This window comes from Alligator mississippiensis, chromosome 2, assembly GCF_030867095.1.
Source record: "Alligator mississippiensis isolate rAllMis1 chromosome 2, rAllMis1, whole genome shotgun sequence".
NCBI classification, from domain to species: domain Eukaryota; kingdom Metazoa; phylum Chordata; order Crocodylia; family Alligatoridae; genus Alligator; species Alligator mississippiensis.
The window spans coordinates 215,917,499-215,935,403 of NC_081825.1; the positions used below are offsets into that span (position 1 = coordinate 215,917,499).

The window sequence follows — 17,905 nt, forward strand, 5'->3', positions numbered from 1 at the left end:
TAATAGAATGATGTGAGCGAGAAGGAGCAACGCTGGGGTGCTAAAACAGTGAAAGGATCTGGCCACCAGGAGCACATCAAGTAAATGAGCTCTTTTTCATTACTTCCATTCTCTTGTTACTGCTAATAGAGGTAATTTTTAGTCACTTCACATGTTCAGTGTTTTGCATCCTGATGGTAGAAACACAAGAGAGCCTCTATAAAGCAGCAGTTAAAAAATTATTTCCAAGCTTATCTATCTGTCACCTCTAGTAGCAAAATAAGATAAAAAGTAATGCTCTCTTTTCTTTTCTTTTCTTTTCTTTTTTTTTCTTCAGTGGCAACTCAGTTCTTTCTGTCAATCTTATGTCTGGGAATGACCTTGTTTTGCTTTAGTGCAAGAAAGTACATTGTCACATGTTATAGAAAATTTTGAAGCACATGACAGTTTCATTTCTAAAATAGTGCCTGCCAAACGCATACAAATTCTAGCATACCAATCATGTCATGCCAGTATTGAATCCTTTTTCAGAAGGAGAAATATATGCATCTTAGTGGGCCATTTAGGTCCAAGAGCTTGTGTGATTGCCTTATTGGCCATCTTCTCAGCTGCTCACTATTTAGTGGAAGTATGGTTAATATTTTACCCTGAAGAATGATTTCCATTTAGAGTGTCAAAAAAGGGTTAATTACTTTTCCTTCTGGCTTATCATTCATAGAGTACTGATCACCATAGCAGTTGAGGTGCACTTGGATACTAAGTATAAAATGTCTTGCAAGTGGAGAGAGTTAAGCACATGAAATTTTGGTAGTCAAATGACCTACTTCATAGGAGTAAAAACTGATCCTAGGAGTGTACTGCTGACACCTACTGGCTGTACTGGCCATTTATAAAGCTTTATACATAAAGCATTTATGTTTCCAGAGTTGTGCTTGAGGCAGCTACAACTCAGGTGGGAAGGGTCTTGAAACACAGATTACTGTTTTTTTCTAGCTCTAGCATGAACTGTTAGTTCCTTTTTGGGAGGCAGGCAGTTTTCTTCCTTCAAGAAGTATAAAGGAAGGGAGAGAAAATAAATTTGCCTTTAATGCGTTCCTGTTCTGAACTTTATCATAAGTAAGAATCCTTTATCTGGATCAAGGCCTTGTGGAGGCCTAGAGATTTCACAAATGCCTAGTAAGAGATGACCTTTGCCTACATCAGGGTAGAGCTCAAACCAAATAAGTAGATGGGGGAACAAAGTGATCAGACCTACGTAAAAACACATATAGACTAGTACATAGCCTACATCAGTGGTTTTCAAACGTCCTAAAGCCACGGAACCCTTTCATACCACTTCTTCAGTGGAACCTCTGCCCCATCCTAAAGACTGACACGGAGCCAGGTGACCCAACCCTGCAATGTTGGTGCAGTGGGTCCCAGCCTGCTCTGCCAGTACTCCCAGTCTCTTTGTGGAACCCCTGTTAATATATTGTAGAACCCCAGGGTTCCATGAAACACAGTTCGAAAACTACTGGCCTAGGGAATTGAGCTGTAAGTCTGTTCTTTGTGGTAATCCTAAAGGTTAATTTCAGGTGATTGTGTGCAAAATAGCACACCAAGTAGGAAGTCTTTGCTCTGGGACAGTTTTGATGGTAAGTGTCCGTAAAACTTACTACATACTTCCTTGATCTTTATGCCTTAAAGTATTCACCAGCTGAGGGAAAATGTGTTCCAAGAACACCAGAACCTCAAGGAGAAAGAGCTTGCAACAGGACCAAAAGCTTCCCATGGCTATGGAGGGAAATTTGGTGTGGAACAAGACCGCATGGACAAAGTAAGTGTAAAGCCTCTTCTCTGCTGCCATTCACTACCCCATGTTGCCGCCACTTCACCTGCAGCCATGCACCTCCCCACCCCAGCCTCCCACCCCCTCCACTTCTGGCCACCAGGAAATATATGGTGACTAGGCTTTATTCTTCATGCCTTATGCATCTAAGTAAGTCCCATTGTACTAAGTGGAACTATATAAGCAAATTAAATTTATTTATTCTGAAATATTTTGCTCTCTTAATTGTACCAGTGAATTGGGAGATCGCTTGCTTCAGTTTGGGAACTGAACTAAATTACACTAGAACAAACCACCTTTATACTGGCACAGTTCTGTCCATTCTGGGGCTTTTATCTCTATAACTAGCATGATAAGTAATCTCTGCCTTTTTCATAGCTATACCTGTAGAACTCTTAAGTGTTGATCAGCCTTCAGATATGGCAAAATATCGGTGTGTCTCTTCTCTCTTGAGAATTAATTAGGAGTGCACCGATAAAGATTTTTGTGGCTGATACCGATAGCCGATTATTAAGGAGGCATATTGGCCAATACTGATCTGATTTCCGATACCCAGCTTGGCAGCGTGGAGAGCTGCCTCCAGTTGGTAAGTCTGGTATTGTGGAAGGGGAGAAAGGAGGGAAGGGACTGTAGGGGCAGATCAAGGGCCCCACGGTGAGGGAGGGTGTGGGGTTTGGGTCACAGGCTGAGGTACGAGGGGACGTGCGCCCCCAGATCTGCAGGGTGGGGCCGGGGCTGTGCCAAGTTCTTCCTGGCAGGGCAGGCTGCACTGGAAAGGTCTATGGAGGGGGCTGCAGCCACAAATTTGTTGCAGCCCCAGCCACAGCGGGCTCTGGCCCACCCCGTGCAGATCCGGGGCCACGCCCCCCCGTCCTCCTAGACAAGTGGTGGGAGCAGTGGCGGAAGCCTCTAAACGAGCCAGCGGACCAGTGGCTCCCAGTCAAGCAGTGCTCAACGGTGGGAGCCATGCCCCGCCTGCGTCCCCCGGACGAGCTGCACCTGTCCCTCCCTGGCTGGGCAGCGCTTGCCCCAATCCTAGCTCCACTCCTCACTCGCCACAGAGGCTTTGATCTGCCCCCGCAGCTCCTTCCTTCCCTCCTCCCTTTCCACTACACCAGACTTACCAGCTGGAGGTAGCTCTCCAAGCTGCGGGGCTGTGCTCCTTGCCACCTGTGCCGCGTTGCGGCTGGGGACCTGATATGGCCGATTGCCAATATAGTAAATTTCTTTATATCAGTGCTGATCTGATATCAGACTGATGTATTGGTGCACCTCTAGAATTAATAGATGATTTTTGATTGACAGAGGTAAGGGTTGTTGGGTTTTTTTGAGAACTGATGCACTGAAACATAAGGACTATAGATTCCCTCCACACATCCCTGCTTGGTGCCTGTGTACTCCTGGTGTTTGCTTATGTCGGGGATTGTTAACGGGGTATGCATACCCCCGGGGGTACTTGGGAAGGCCCTAGAGTGTATGCATGGGTGGGCAGGGACAGAATGCCACCACCCTGTGCTGTCACCTCCCATGAGCAGACCTGGGGCAAGGACAGTAATACCCCATTGTGGGCTGCACAGGTGCCACCCAGCCAGTTGGACATGGGGGAAGTGTGGAGTTTACATGTGGCAATAGTTGCCGCTGCCATTCACCACCCCATGTTGCCGCCAGTCTGCCTGCAGCCATGCACCTCCCCACCCCCAGCCTCCAACCCCCTCCACTTCTGACCATCAGGAGTACACTTATTAAAAAAGGTTGAAAACCCCTGACTTATGTCATGTGCAGATGCATTGTTCTCTTTCAAGTCAATATTTAGATTTCTGAAGGAAAGTTTCTTAATTAAAAAAGCACCTAAGCTATGGATAAATCCATTTCCTATTTCACGTGCTATATCAGTTCTTTGTCTGCTTGAAGCTGTCAAAGAATGAATGAATGTATGCATTTTTCTCAAATTAGAAAGTAGGCCTCTTTGCAGAAAGTATGATAAACTGAATAATGACAAATAACTTAGATATTCAGAAAACTGCTGTGTATTTTTGGTCAACAGTCATTGCATTATTTTTAAATATGGGCTTGACAGCCATTTGATTACAAATAACTATTCTTATTATTTATCAAACACCTGAGTGACTTGAATATAGACATATGAAAAGGTGCTGTTCAGTTGCTTGTCTGCCCATGTATAATGATCCATGCTGGCATATCATCCCAGCAGCGTACTATACTAAAATTAGAACTATTGCAGGAGTCAGTACATTTTAGTTTCTTGGCACCGTTGCCTGTTGAATATATCCAACATGTTCAGTTTGGTTTTTTTTAAATTTGTCCCCTGTATTCCATAGACATTTGCTGCATAATCCCAGTGAACCCTTGAAGTGGGGTAATGTAAATGGGAGAGCTGAGGGGAGTATTATTGAGTAGATTAAACATTAAATTTACCTTGTAATCTTCAGTCGCTCCAGCACCAACTATGTATACTAGCAAACTACTATAGTATACTATACTATGTATATTAGCAAATGTAGCTATATTTGCAGCACTTAAAATCTTTAAAAGAGCAGTATTTTAATTGTCACAAGTCACTGTTCAAGTAATACTAGTACTGGAGGAAGCTGCTTTTAAGGTGTTTTAAAACGATGAGGTGTAGTATTATATGGTACCCCAGTCTATAGTTCCTTCTTCTATGACAGTTTCTGTATGGGTGTGTACTGTGAGTGAAATCTAAACAACATTGGAGTGAATTGCTGACTTCAGTACATCAAGATTTCACTCTGTATGTCTGAAAGCCAGAATGGCTTGATGCCGGCCTAAGGAACCGCTTGCATGAATATTTATGTTAGAACTCCAGAACTCATTTAAAAGCTACTAGTGTGCTGCCGAACTAAAGGTTTCCAGGACACTTAATCCTCAGGGGCTAAATGTTGTCAGAGTTGGGTATGGATTATTTTAAAACAAATCAAAAGCACATGTATTACATTGGGATAGCTGATGATGTAAGGATCTGTTTGCTTCAATCTAAATAAGGGGTGTAAAAGATCTGGCCAGATCCAAATAATGGAGTCCCATTATCCAGTCCCTTGTTTTGCCCTCGGGTCCAGAGTAGCCCCACATGCAGCACATGATGCACACCAGAACAGCCCCACACACAGGTTCTAGCATGTGTGCTGCACACAGCATTGCTCTGGAACATGTGCCACACATACTGCCTGTCTGAGACTGCCCAAGATGCGTGCTACATGTGGCATCCACTCCAGCCAGTCAGGGACCACCAAGGCATGTGGTGACTTCCCTTCTCCCCTCCCTAGGTATTCTGGGATGGGCACCACATGAGCATGGGTCCTGGAGAATGTACCATCCCTCAGTCTCCCTTTTGGAAATGGCTCCCAGTGTATGTGCCTCCATACCCTTCATTACATATCCCAGCACCTAACCAAATTACTCACCTATGTACTGCGTGCTGGATCAAGAGATTTATACTACTGCTACATTAGTGAAAAATTGAAGCCTTAACAGTAGATATGGTAGGTTGCACTTTCTAGTATGTAATTTCACACCTTTTGTCTTACTTGAAGGGACAGTGTAATGTAATTGGGCCTTTGGTTGTTATGGCTGGCTCAGGTTCCAGTGACTATTCGGAAAGGAAGTCAGCAAAAAAGGCATTAAGCCAGAAAACGGTCATGAATTCAGGGTTTGGAAAAACTGTTGACTGATAAGAGCATAATATGCCTCATACTGTGTCACTGCTGTTTCATCCTGTGTAGCAGGGATCACTGCAGAGCAGAAAGGAAGAGCATAGCAACAGTGGTCTCATTTTGAAAAGAAACTATGAGCTTTGTTGCATGGTAATTTTAGGCGGCTTCTGGAACTCTTAACCCCTGGATTGGTTGCACATTAGCACCTTTTAAGTGGTTTAAAGCACTCATTCATCTTAAAGTTTCACTACTCCAGGGCAGGATTATCTCTAATCCATCTAATTTTACTCCTGTTCCATTAAGGTGTGGCCACTCTCCACATCTGTTTTGCCCAAGATGAAGTCCTTCAGCCTCACAGGATACAGTGCTCCTCCTGACTCGGTGAATTAAGATGCCAGAGCACAGCACCTTGCCCCCTGGGCACGTTGGGTAAAGCAAGCACTGGAGCCCCCAGCAGCCATGATGCCTTCCGCCACAATTTGGCCCGGCTTTGCTTCCTGGGCAGAGTGAGCCGGTCTGAGCGGTGGCAGAAAGCACCACAGCCACTGAATGGTCTGGGGTTGCAGCACACTGTCTGCCCAGCGAGAGCAGTGAGCCACTCCTGCCCCTGGCTCCTAGACCAGCCTCTGCTCACCAGCCCTCTAGTAACAAATCACAGCTGTGCAGATGAGGGACAGTCAGAGAGAGGTTTTTCACCTTAAGGTGCAACTCCTCCAAGAAGCTTATTAACGTTTGTTTGGTTTACAGTGTAAGATGTAACGAGGCCCTATTCAGGGGTGGCCAACCCATGGATCTGGAGTCCAGACTTCTGAGTCCTAACTGAGTAAAGTGCTTGCTGCAAGCAGTCGCATCACGTGACGTGACGTAATGGCTATGGAAGCTAGTTGCCGTGTGCTTGTGCAAAGATTCAAGGAGATGCATATTAACTTCTGAAGAACCACATGTGGCTCTGGAGCCACGGATTGGCCACCCCTGCCCTATGTCAAGCGTCTCCCTTAAGGTTTCTTAACTAAAATAATTCCAATGATGGACCTAGCCAGAGGGTATATATGCTTATAAGCAAATATGCCAGCAACTTTGGTGACTTTAGTTTTTTTGGTTTTTAATGTTTACTGTAGTAAAAATCTTCTAATAATTAGATGCACGCATTCATATTGCAAAGCAAATTATTTACTCCAGTGATCCTTATGAGCATATTAACTTTGTACTTTTTTATGTTGAAATTATATATAGTTTTTGCAAGTGGTTAATGACAGCTGAGTATGGCAAGGTGTGTGTTGGGAGAAGGGGTTGTGGATTTTTTGGTTTTGCTTGGTTTTAATTGATTAGGATTCAGGGTGGATACAAATCAATGATTTCTATTTTAAAAAAAATCAGATTTTTGCTTTAAATCAGATTTTTTTATTGAATTGTATTTTTTATTTTTTGTTAAGATGCTTTGTTAAAAAGAGAAACTCATATAAAGATCATTTGAATTTAAGATATGTTAAAGCTCAAAGATATCATCATGAAATAGAGATTATAACTTCTAATTATATACTATTTGAGATGATATAGTCACGTAACATTTTTAGAAAAGTTTTATAAATAGGTCACAACAGGCCATGGACTATATTATAGGCCCAATCTTATAGGGTTCCAGAGGCTCCTCTATAGATCAGTAAAGATTTAAAGAAAACCACTCTACCCAATGGGACTCAGTGCTCAGTCTAGAAGATCCCATTAAGCATCTGTGATGCTTAGTTTCAGTTCTCAAACGATTTTTGTCTCCAGAGATAACGGTCATATATGGAGATGAGAGAAAACAGACCTGATCAGTCATATTGTCTCTCTGAAAGTTTGTATATACAGTCAAGCCCTTACTCCTCTCTAAAAGTAAAAAGTTTCAATAGATAGAGGATATCAAACAACAAGAATGCACTTTTTGTAGAAAACAATAATTAAATTGAGGCTTCCTTACCAGTGATTGTTATTTAAATCATGATTTAAATCAAATTGATTTAAATCAAATCCACCCTGTTTAGGATTGCAAAGCTCTTATTAAATTGCATGCTATAGGGCAGTACTATAATTGTGCAATGAAGTGAAATAAAATTCATATTCCTAGGAGCATATTTTCACCTTCATGGTATTCAGATAGTGATTTACATAGCTAACAACATTTCATTGATGTAGGAGATGGCTTCCCTCATTATTCTGTCTGCAACATATGTGTAAGTTTAGTTTTTATAATTGTCATTTTGCTTTTGTAGGTTTAATGATGATTTCTTTTAGGCTATAAAAGTTCCTGCAGCTATCTAATACCACTTTGTAAGTTTGGAACAATTTTCTTGCTAGCCAGTGATTCATGTCTTGGTGTATGAATGGTGCGACATCCTTTGATGTTAGCCTATTGCTTTAAGCCTGCAGAATTCTACAATGTTCCTTTTTTATGATAAGCATACACGTGCCAGTATTGTGTGTATGGTCCCTTATCTGGTCTTATATTTTACCTTGCAGTGGAGTGTCCCTTTTAACATTTGGCTTGTAGCAATAGATTTTGAATCCATGCTTTTTCTATTTTGTTCCTATAGTTCAATTTATAAATCCCAGTTGAAAAGTTCATAATTTGGCCATTGGTGCCAGAATCATTCCTGAGGCTTTGATCACTTTCTTTTCTAGGAGTGCATTGACAGCTTGGGGACATAATACTATAGTTGTTACATGTGAAAAATCCTATATGAATAATTATACAAATATTTGTAAAAATTAATAGTGTAAAGATCCACCCAAATTAATAACTTGCCTCTAAGTGGGAGTATGTGTGTGGTTTGTGTGATTAGAAGCACATTTTGCACATAATACATTTTCATCTTCTAATTTCTTTTAGTCAGCTGTTGGCCATGAATATCAAACTAAGCTTTCTAAGCACTGCTCTCAAGTGGATTCAGTAAAAGGCTTTGGAGGCAAGTTTGGTGTACAAACAGATAGGGTTGACCAGGTAAGCAATTTCTTATGGCACTGCAGTTACCCATGTCAGTTGCTTTTATCCATTTCTTTAGGTTATTAATTTTTTATTGTGCTATTTGTAATTGTTGCTCTCTTTCTTTAGTGCTTATTCGTAAATTGGCACTTTTCTGTTAAAAGACACAAGGGAAGGCCCAAGTACCAAGGAAAGATTAAAACCTTTTCCTTAGTTAAGTTATGTTACATAAGAGTGAAAATAGTTGTAAATACTGGGAATGAAATTTTGGGATGGTTTAGGAGGTACTGAAAAATTAACGACTTGGCTGAATGATTCTTCCCTGCAGTATATTTGAATCTTGGTAGGTGTAGTGATTCTGTATAATGGAGTTCCTTCATTTCCACAGAGAGGTGCTTATACAATCTGCTTTAGCAGGAGCTAAGAAAGAAAGCCTATTAGGCCTACGTCTCTAATGTCTTGAAGGTACTCAAGATCAAGATAGCCTATAAATCTAGATAGACAATGATGTTGCATAGCAAATAGACTTGGAGCGTGGCTTAAAATCTCACTACTTTCACACTGAACATTTGCCCATTGACACAGAAGCTACTAAGCTGCTATTGTTTGGCTTTTTAGAACACTTAAGTGTGTGTTGTTTTTCCTGCAGTCGGCTGTAGGTTTTGAATACCGGGGGAAAACTGAGAAACATGCTTCTCAAAAAGGTAAAGTGTTGAGGTGTGCAGGGTATGTGTGTGTGTTCCTAGATAAATAATTTTTATCAATATCAGATACTGCTTATAAATCGATAGCTCTCATGTTTCTGAGGTGTATGGTCAACTTCTTCAAATGTTTGTTTTTAAATAAACAGGCTAAAAAACTATTGCACAAGTCCACAAGTTGTTTTGGTTTTTTTTAACAAAATTATTTTTGTCCTCAAGAATGTGACTTGTTTTTAGCATAGGGGAACAAGGATATATTAAGATAAAATAGAAAAGGTTTGTGACTCCACCGTATCATACAGAGGGAAGGGGATGTTTGGGAGCCAGTTACAGCACTATTGTGCCACATTTTGTTTACAATTGTGATTATTTTTGCCCCAAAATAGTATCCTGGAATTATGTATTGACGCACTGCTTTGACAGACACTTTCGTTTGGCTTAATTGTGCTTTATTCTCTGGACACAGATTATTCTAGTGGTTTTGGCGGTAAATATGGTGTACAGGCGGACAGAGTGGACAAGAGTGCAGTGGGCTTTGATTACCAGGGTAAAACTGAGAAACATGAATCACAGAAAGGTTAGTTGATGTGAAGGTTTTTCTTTCCATTTCAGTGTTTCATAGGTGCAACCTTGCAAAATATTTATAAATAATACATTCCCTATACACACTGGATAAATCATAGGATACCTTGGAAAACTTTTTGTGAAAGTGACCATTTGAATCAGGGATGGCCAGCCTGAAATTCTAGCAGGGCTGGAAATTCTAGCAGGGCTGGAAATTCAGGGACAGTGAAAGCAATGGCAGTGTTAATTCCCACAGGTCCCAGAGCAGCTCAGAGGGTCATTGTTTAATACCACTATCATTTACCCTACCACCACATTCTGGGGTACAGAGCCCCACTAGGAACTAGTTTTAGCAGCAACAGCTGGGCAAACAATGATTTTACTAACAAGCGTCGCCCTGAGCCAAAGCAATTGCTTAGGTACCTGCGGCAGTTAACACCACTGCTGCTTGCCCTACCACCCAATGTGGCAGGTCTGGGTCTGGATCCAGCCTATGAAGGATCCCTGGGTCTGCTGGGAGTCCAAACAAGTTTCACACTCAAGTTCCTTGGTTAATAAAGTCCAAACAAGTACAAAACTGAGTGTAGGTTAGACTGAAAATATATGGCAGTCAGAGATACTTGACCAACTCTGCAAAATGTTTCTGATTATTTTGAAAAAGTAATCATTCTATTATTAGAACCCTAAAACTATGGACTATAGCAGGGACAGATTTCCTGAGAAAAATAATTAAATTTTATTTATAAATGATACTTGGGAATTTCTAGTCACTTTTTATTTTACTATAATTGGTGAAAAAATTGAGTTCTTTTTCCACAAATGAGCAAACTCCCTCTGCCTCCCCTCCCCCAAAAATCACCTGCTCCCACACTGAATTTTCTAGATAACTCTGACTATTGTGTATATATCGCATTGGCACCCAAAATTAGAACTTCTTAAAATAAGACTGCTCCTGACAGTGTTAAAATTTCATTGTAATTTCAGTGTGTTAATACCTAGTTATAACTACACTCTGATATAATGTTGTATAGATTAGAAGTGCTGGCATCATCCAGTGTTTGGGATAGCTTTGACTGCTGTTTTTTGTTTTCTTCCTTGAGGAAAAATATTAACTTAATAATTGAAGAATTTGAGGTTTAATACCTTAGATCAAGATTAGCCAGGGATGTTAGTACCTCTTCTAAAGCATTAGTTTAACATAAGTGGCTATGGCTGATTCAGTAAAGTCTTAATTGTATATTATAATTGTACATTTATAAAAATAAAACTATTTACTCCTGTCTCCAGATTATTCCAAAGGCTTTGGTGGTAAATATGGTGTTGACAAGGAAAAAGTGGACAAAAGTGCTGTTGGCTTTGAATATCAAGGCAAAACGGAAAAACATGAATCACAGAAAGGTTTTTATTAATTTATTTAATAATAATCTGCTTGGGTTGAGTCAAATATTCTAGTCAAGTATTCTCTCATTTATGTAAGAATGTCAAATCTAGGAGTTGCGTTATAAAAATACATTCTTTCCACTGATTCCTTTCTTAATGAAATGGAAAGAAATACAAAATCCATCCCTGATCTTACAATCTGATTTACATGAGAGCATATACTCATGTTGGAATGTCACATAAGGAAGTGGAATTCTGCAAAGGTGTCTGAACCTTCAGATGCAGATCAGTTTGAAGAACTGGGGCCTTATTAAGTATAATACAAATAACCAGGTAAACAGCCATATCATAATCCTGGTTTTTTTGGTGGAGAGGAAGAGGTGAGTTGCATGCAGCTGACCTGTTCCTCTTCTGTATATAAAGTTAGCTTTGATTCCTGATTTCCCATTGGTAAGATAACTTTGTAGGGGGAGATAGACCCTGAAAAGTAATTCAGTATCATTAATAAAATGCTAGGGGGGAAAATCACATCCGCAATATCACTGGTTTAGTCAAAATATATGTATGTTTATTGCAATAATGGCGTATGGAATTTTATGTGTATAGATTATGTGAAGGGGTTTGGAGGCAAGTTTGGCGTCCAAACAGACAGGCAAGACAAATGTGCACTTGGCTGGGATCATCAGGAGAAAGTGCAACTACACGAATCTCAGAAAGGTACATTTGAGTTAAAGTTTATCTACTTCTTAAACATGCACCTGGTTCATGCACCTCTCCCCTCTGACTACTTCTGGTAAAATGCTACTAAGGTAGCTAACATTGTATTTCCTTTCCATTCTGTTACTGTGTCCAGTAATATTGGTTACATGTCTTCATAACTGCCTTAATGAGTAACTGAAACTATTGACTCACTGTGTCATATGATCATGGAATAACCTTATGATGAGTCTGCAAGTAGTCTGGAGTCTTTATTTTTCAGTGAAGACTTGGTCAGAAGTAACTTCTCTTGTATGTGAATTGGCAAATCCTGTTTGTCTCACTCACATATCATCTACAGAGTCAATGTTGTGTTCCTGCACCTGGTCAAACAATTGAGTTTCCAAACTTTTCAACAGAAGGGGAGCACCTTTTCTCAAACTTTGCAGCCACACTAAATAACATATCTGTACTGCACTGGCACCTGAAATAACAAATAAGAAGATGGTTGGTCCCTAATGTGGTTAGAGAATTTTATTATGATTTCACCCTTGATGTCTACTTAAAAGTTGATAGATCCTGAGTATAGCAGAATTATCAGCATAACACAGCTTTGAGAGCAGATTTAGTCTCTGCAGAACACAAATATTCCTTTTTTTGACCAATATTCAATTGTACTGTCTTAAGGGGTTTTTCTACTGATCAAGTTGGCAGATGTTACTCTTGTGTGTCTTTTTAAGGTCAGGGCTATAAAATACAAATGATGACTGAATTCACTCCTAAATGTTGTGGTATTCACATCTTGAAATGTGTACTCAAGCAAAATGTAACAAGCCTTTGTTCATAATATGTTCTTGATCAAATGTGAGCATGGGCATACAACAAAAATACTGATTTGAGAAATGGTGTTTTCAGCTTGGGAAGAGCTATACATTCTAGCTAAGAACATAGGAATTAAGGACACCATTCTAGGAACAATACTTGGTGTTCATCTCTTCCTGATTCCAAGTGGAAACATTGTAAATATACCATACTTACCTGTATGTAAGACAACTTGAAATTGAAGACGACCCACCAATAATTAGGTTCTGTACATGGAAAATTATGTTTGTTATAATTTGTCGTGTATAGAATCTAATTATTGGTAGATCATCTTCATTTTGTCTCCACCACCTTTGCAGTGGGGAAATCAGTGGTAGTAGGGCAAATGGTAAGAAGTTAAGCAGCTGGGGAGCAAGCATCCTGACTCCTGCCACTTGCCCCACTTCCTCCAGGTGTTTGCCAAACCTGCCACCCCGAGCCGCTTGCTTCCCTTCTGCTTGCTTACCCTGTGGTGGCTCTGGCTCTGGCTCCAGCCTTGGCCAGATAGCAGCGACAGTCTCCCCTGCATGTCCCCTGGACTGCACGCCCTGTGACCTGTCCTGTGCTCCCTTCTGTCCCTCCCCCCACCACACATCTCCCCCAGGCTTCCCCTCTATACTGTGTGGTCTCCTTAATGCCCGCCCGCCCTCCCCTACACTGTGTTCCCCCTCTCCCACTGCACAAACCACCCTGGCCCCATCCAGACAGCAGCAACAGTGACAGCAGCTCCCACCCTAGCACTTGAATCCAAGATGAGGCTTCCCCCTCCCCTTGTTAAATGGAGAAAACACTTTATCTTGGATTTGAGTAAATAGTGATCTTAAATCTTCATTAAGATTCTTCATTACCTAAAATTATTGGCAATTCAGAATTTTTGTGATGGATATTTATGTGTTTCTAACTAAATTTGTCTGTTTCTTTCTTCCTTTTTTTTTTTTTTTTTTTGTCCTCTTCACTCATTACATGTGGCTTCTTCAGACTATAAGAGTGGTTTCGGAGGGAAATTTGGTGTTCAAACAGAGAGGCAGGACCCATCTGCTGTGGGGTTTGAATACAAGGAGAAACTAGCCAAGCACGAATCGCAACAAGGCACAGTTTCCACTCATAACTTTCTTAGCAGTGCAGCCACTTCTAACACAGACTTTGAGTCGCATCAGAATGCTGCACCCCACCTTAAGCTTTGACCCCTTGTATTATCTACCAGCATCTTCTGAAAAATGATCATGTTAAGGTTATATTGGAGTGATGTTGTAGCCATGATGGTCCAGGAATTATGTGAGAGGAAAGGATTTTCTTTAGTGATATCTTTTATTGGGCCATCTGCAAGGTTATGGCTTGCTAAGATTTCGTAGGTAATAAAATAAACAAAACAATTTTCCACCATTGAAGAAATGGCTGCAAACCAGCATTCAGTCACACTTGCCAGATGGAAATGTAATTGTAAACCTTTGAAATACTACCAAAATGTAGCATGTTTCAGAACTGCAGTTGTTAACTGAAATAGTTGGGGCACAACCTTTTTACAACTAGTTTTCTGGGAAGTGAGAATTTTGAGAGAGTATTTTTGGAAATCCTAAAATAGGGTGAGATAGGATAATTGCCAGTTAAAAAGTGACTAGGAAAGCCATCCATTCATTTTGGGTGGAAATAAAAACAACATACCAAAAAAGGAAGATAGCTGGGTTGGTATTTCTGATACCAGCCAGCATTTGTGTACTGTAGTAGTCTAGTGCCAAACATTTTAAGATGAAGGTGGCTGTCTTAAATTCAGGTACACATGCTGAAATCATACTAGTTCATTTTGGTGAGAAGAGTAAAGGTAGAGGATATAACTTGGTGCAGCAATCCTCATTTACATGATAACTCATTATTCAAATAAGTCTATAGGATGAATATATTATGCATTGTGCCTTACCACTGCAGATACAGGGGGTAGCTGTTTTACTTTTGCATTAACCTGCTAAACTACAACATCTGCAACATCATGAAATTTTGAAATAAATTCTTTAAATGCCACGTAAATAAATATTCTAAGTGATATTTTTACTCTGACACCAAGTGTTGCAGAATTTAATACCATTATTGTGAGCAAAGGAAAATAGTTTAGGTAATATGATCTACGCAGAGTAACTATAAGTGCCATGAAAGCCTGTGCTACCGAAGTGGTGCATTGAGGGGAGTCATCCTTTTCTCTTTGCTTGGTACCTATCAACATGGTAATCATCAGCTTAACTTTCACTCACAGAATGTATAAAGCATGCCCATGGCCCACAGTATCTTTCTCATCTGCTGAAATATTATCGGATGCCTTCTCTAGATACATATTCTTTTCCACATGTAAGAACAAATTCCATTTTCTTTGGCTGCTGTCATTGGAAGTTTGCATGCAGTTGCTTTTGAATTGGCTACTTGCATTTGACTGACCTAAATAGGGAGGAGATTAAACAACCTGTTTCAATCATTTTTATTCTGCTTTCAGATTATTCAAAAGGCTTTGGTGGAAAGTATGGTGTACAGAAAGATCGGATGGACAAGGTAAGTAGTTTAAAGCAATCATGAATTTGGTAGTGTATCCATTTAAAGATTTCCCCCTACTGATTGGAGAGATTGGATATATAATGCTGCGATCTCTAGATTTGTATCTTGTTCAAAGAACTATCCTATCAGGTGCTTCATAAAATGTTCTTCCTTCTTTGGCAGATCTTGAAACATTTTATAAAGGTTTTGCAGACATGATCTGCATTTTATAAAGGCAAGAAGGGAACTCCAAAACATAAAATTTATCCAGTGACTCAAGTCATGCATGGTGGAGCAGGTTAAAAAATAAAGCCTGCTCTCTACATGGTCACTTTTCTCCTCCAGCCACCAGATGTTGCCTCATCTTACACCTTGTGAATGTCATCTTAGTTGACTGGGAAATCAGTATCCTTGTGTCCACCTACTTTCCCCATCCATAATTAAACAAACTTACAGAGAAAGTGGAGTTTCTAGCCTTCATTGTCCTACCACAATAAATATTCTGAAAAATTTGAATAGGGTAGCTAGAAACCTCTTCCCACTTCATAAACTGGAATGGTTCTGATTAATATCCAGTATCATAATGGATCTTTGGAATCTGTTGACTAATTTTTCATACCAGATTCATTATGATGTGAAAGGAAGCAGCATTTAAAAAACAATTAGAGGATGAAGGGCTCTTTATAAGATTTGCTAAGCACTGTTAACGAGTGTACTGAGGTGTTTTTTAAAGAGGTCTCAACATTTCAGATTCATCTACCTCATATGTCTGTAGGAAGTTGTCTTTCCCATGATTTCAAACATCAGTGAACCTTTGAGGAATATCTACCTCCAAAATACTTATCTCTGTTCAAGATTTCCTTTTATTTACTTTTAGGATAGATATGTTATCGTGGTAGAAACAGCTTCTGCTACACAGATTTAGAACAACAAATAATCACAATAAACATTTAACAAGCTATTTTATTTCTCATTTTTACAAGCCATCAGTATATGAATGATGTAAATATTCATTTTATTACTAGATTTAGTAATATGTTGCATCTGTCCCTGAATGGAAGTTAATTCTAAATAATCTGGTACATTGAAAGAATTGTCATTCTTTTTGTCACATTTTAAGACAAAAGTATAGTAGGTTCCTAACAAAAATCCTGCTTTTGGATTTAGGTGTCATGATTCAGTGTTGCAGTAAAATATCATGCAGTGCCTTGTGAACGTATGATAAGAGAAACCATGATTTCTCAGTAGTTACTTTAATATCTTTACTGTTAGAATGCAGCAACTTTTGAAGATATTGAGAAGCCATCATCAACTTATCAGAAGACAAAGCCAGTAGAAGCTGGTAAGATTATATCTGTATTTCATGGAATCCTTTTCTATAACCAGTAGGTCACCCTACCTCTACACCAAAAAGTCAGGAAATAAAGTTCAGGTTGACATGGAATTTCCTTTCATATTGATAAGTTTGAATTTAACCATAACACAGATTTTTACGAGTTTGGGTAATCTTGGACAGACCATTAACAATCTCTTCTGCCTTATTTTCCACCTATCTGGGCTGTAGTACCTTTCTTTTTGTGGGATGGACAGGTGGCATTTTTTCTCCTCTCAGTATGAACAGCTGAATCTATATTACAGTGGAATTTAAATGAGAACTTTATCTCACTGAGAAATGGAAACAGGACCCAGAAGCAAAATAAAAAGGACAAAAAGTTCCCTTGATTTTTAACATAGTCTATGTGCAAATTTTCACTAGAAGGAGATAGAAATCTTCAGTCTTGTCTCAGGATAGAAATGAGCCAGTTTTAACAAAGCTAATAGTTAAAACTGATACAACACCCATATATAAACACTCATTTCAGTTCACATGATTTAGCTAGTTCAACCTAAATCAATACGAGTTTGGTTTCAGTACTGACTTCACTAAATCAGTACAACTGTCTTGTCTTGACAAGGCCTTCACTGAAAAAGCAAAAGTAAGTAATATTGATACTACATTCCAGTGCATATCAACTTACTGATTTTTTTTCTTTTACTTTATAGTTGCTGCCCCACACTCCAAACCCAAGTTGTGGCAGGCTACAGAGGGATTACAATCTCTGTAGTCTGCTTCCTTGCATAGAAATACTGGTCTGAATAAAAATGGCAAGCTGCTTTCTTGTATGCATTAGCCTGAATTACTTTTAGTTCACCAGAAGTGTTTTTTACAGCTACTGATAGATCTTGTGATCATCCAAATAGGGAACAAAAAGTATGTTGTGGCTTAGGGTTCCAGTTGCACTAGGTAAAAATTGGCAATGTGACCTAACTAACATAATGTTTTTATTCTGCTCAGAATCTTGCTTAAGCCTTCTACAATCTCTGGGCCAGATCTTTCGTTGAACTCTGAGTGGAGTGAGTGTTAAAGACATGTGAGAGAGCGAAGAATGGGTACAAGTCTCTGGTATAGAGCAGCAAGTAGGAAGGTTACAGGAGTCTCTGCCATATTCTCAATTCCCATGCTTTCACACACAGCTAACTGGGGGAGAATGTAGATATGTGAGAGAATTCTGGTATGGATAGTGACCTCAGCCTACAACAGCTACGAGGACCCTTGTGTGAATTCTGGATTTAAACTCCTGGATTTAAAAGTAGCCTAGTATACTTTGCCATACTAGCACAACCCTCTACCTAGCCTAACTTACCCTGATGAAAATGAAGCTATGCTACTTTTGGTACCTTACCCACC

The 17,905-nt window shown here is 39.8% G+C and overlaps 1 protein-coding gene across 3 annotated transcripts in view; it reads left to right on the forward strand.

Moving 5' to 3' along the window:
- The window catches only part of CTTN (cortactin), a 38,900-nt gene that overhangs the window by 7,461 nt on the left and 13,534 nt on the right, over nucleotides 1-17,905 (forward strand). For 2 of the 3 annotated variants that reach the window (XM_006270342.4, XM_019476988.2), the window contains exons 3-12: nucleotides 7-80; nucleotides 1,666-1,795; nucleotides 8,366-8,476; nucleotides 9,108-9,162; nucleotides 9,626-9,736; nucleotides 11,011-11,121; nucleotides 11,710-11,820; nucleotides 13,639-13,749; nucleotides 15,140-15,195; nucleotides 16,450-16,519. In XM_006270342.4, the coding sequence (XP_006270404.3) occupies nucleotides 7-80; nucleotides 1,666-1,795; nucleotides 8,366-8,476; nucleotides 9,108-9,162; nucleotides 9,626-9,736; nucleotides 11,011-11,121; nucleotides 11,710-11,820; nucleotides 13,639-13,749; nucleotides 15,140-15,195; nucleotides 16,450-16,519 (940 nt within the window). The remainder of the gene's footprint in view (nucleotides 1-6; nucleotides 81-1,665; nucleotides 1,796-8,365; nucleotides 8,477-9,107; nucleotides 9,163-9,625; nucleotides 9,737-11,010; nucleotides 11,122-11,709; nucleotides 11,821-13,638; nucleotides 13,750-15,139; nucleotides 15,196-16,449; nucleotides 16,520-17,905) is intronic. The other variant, XM_059722743.1, reaches the window with a different exon arrangement.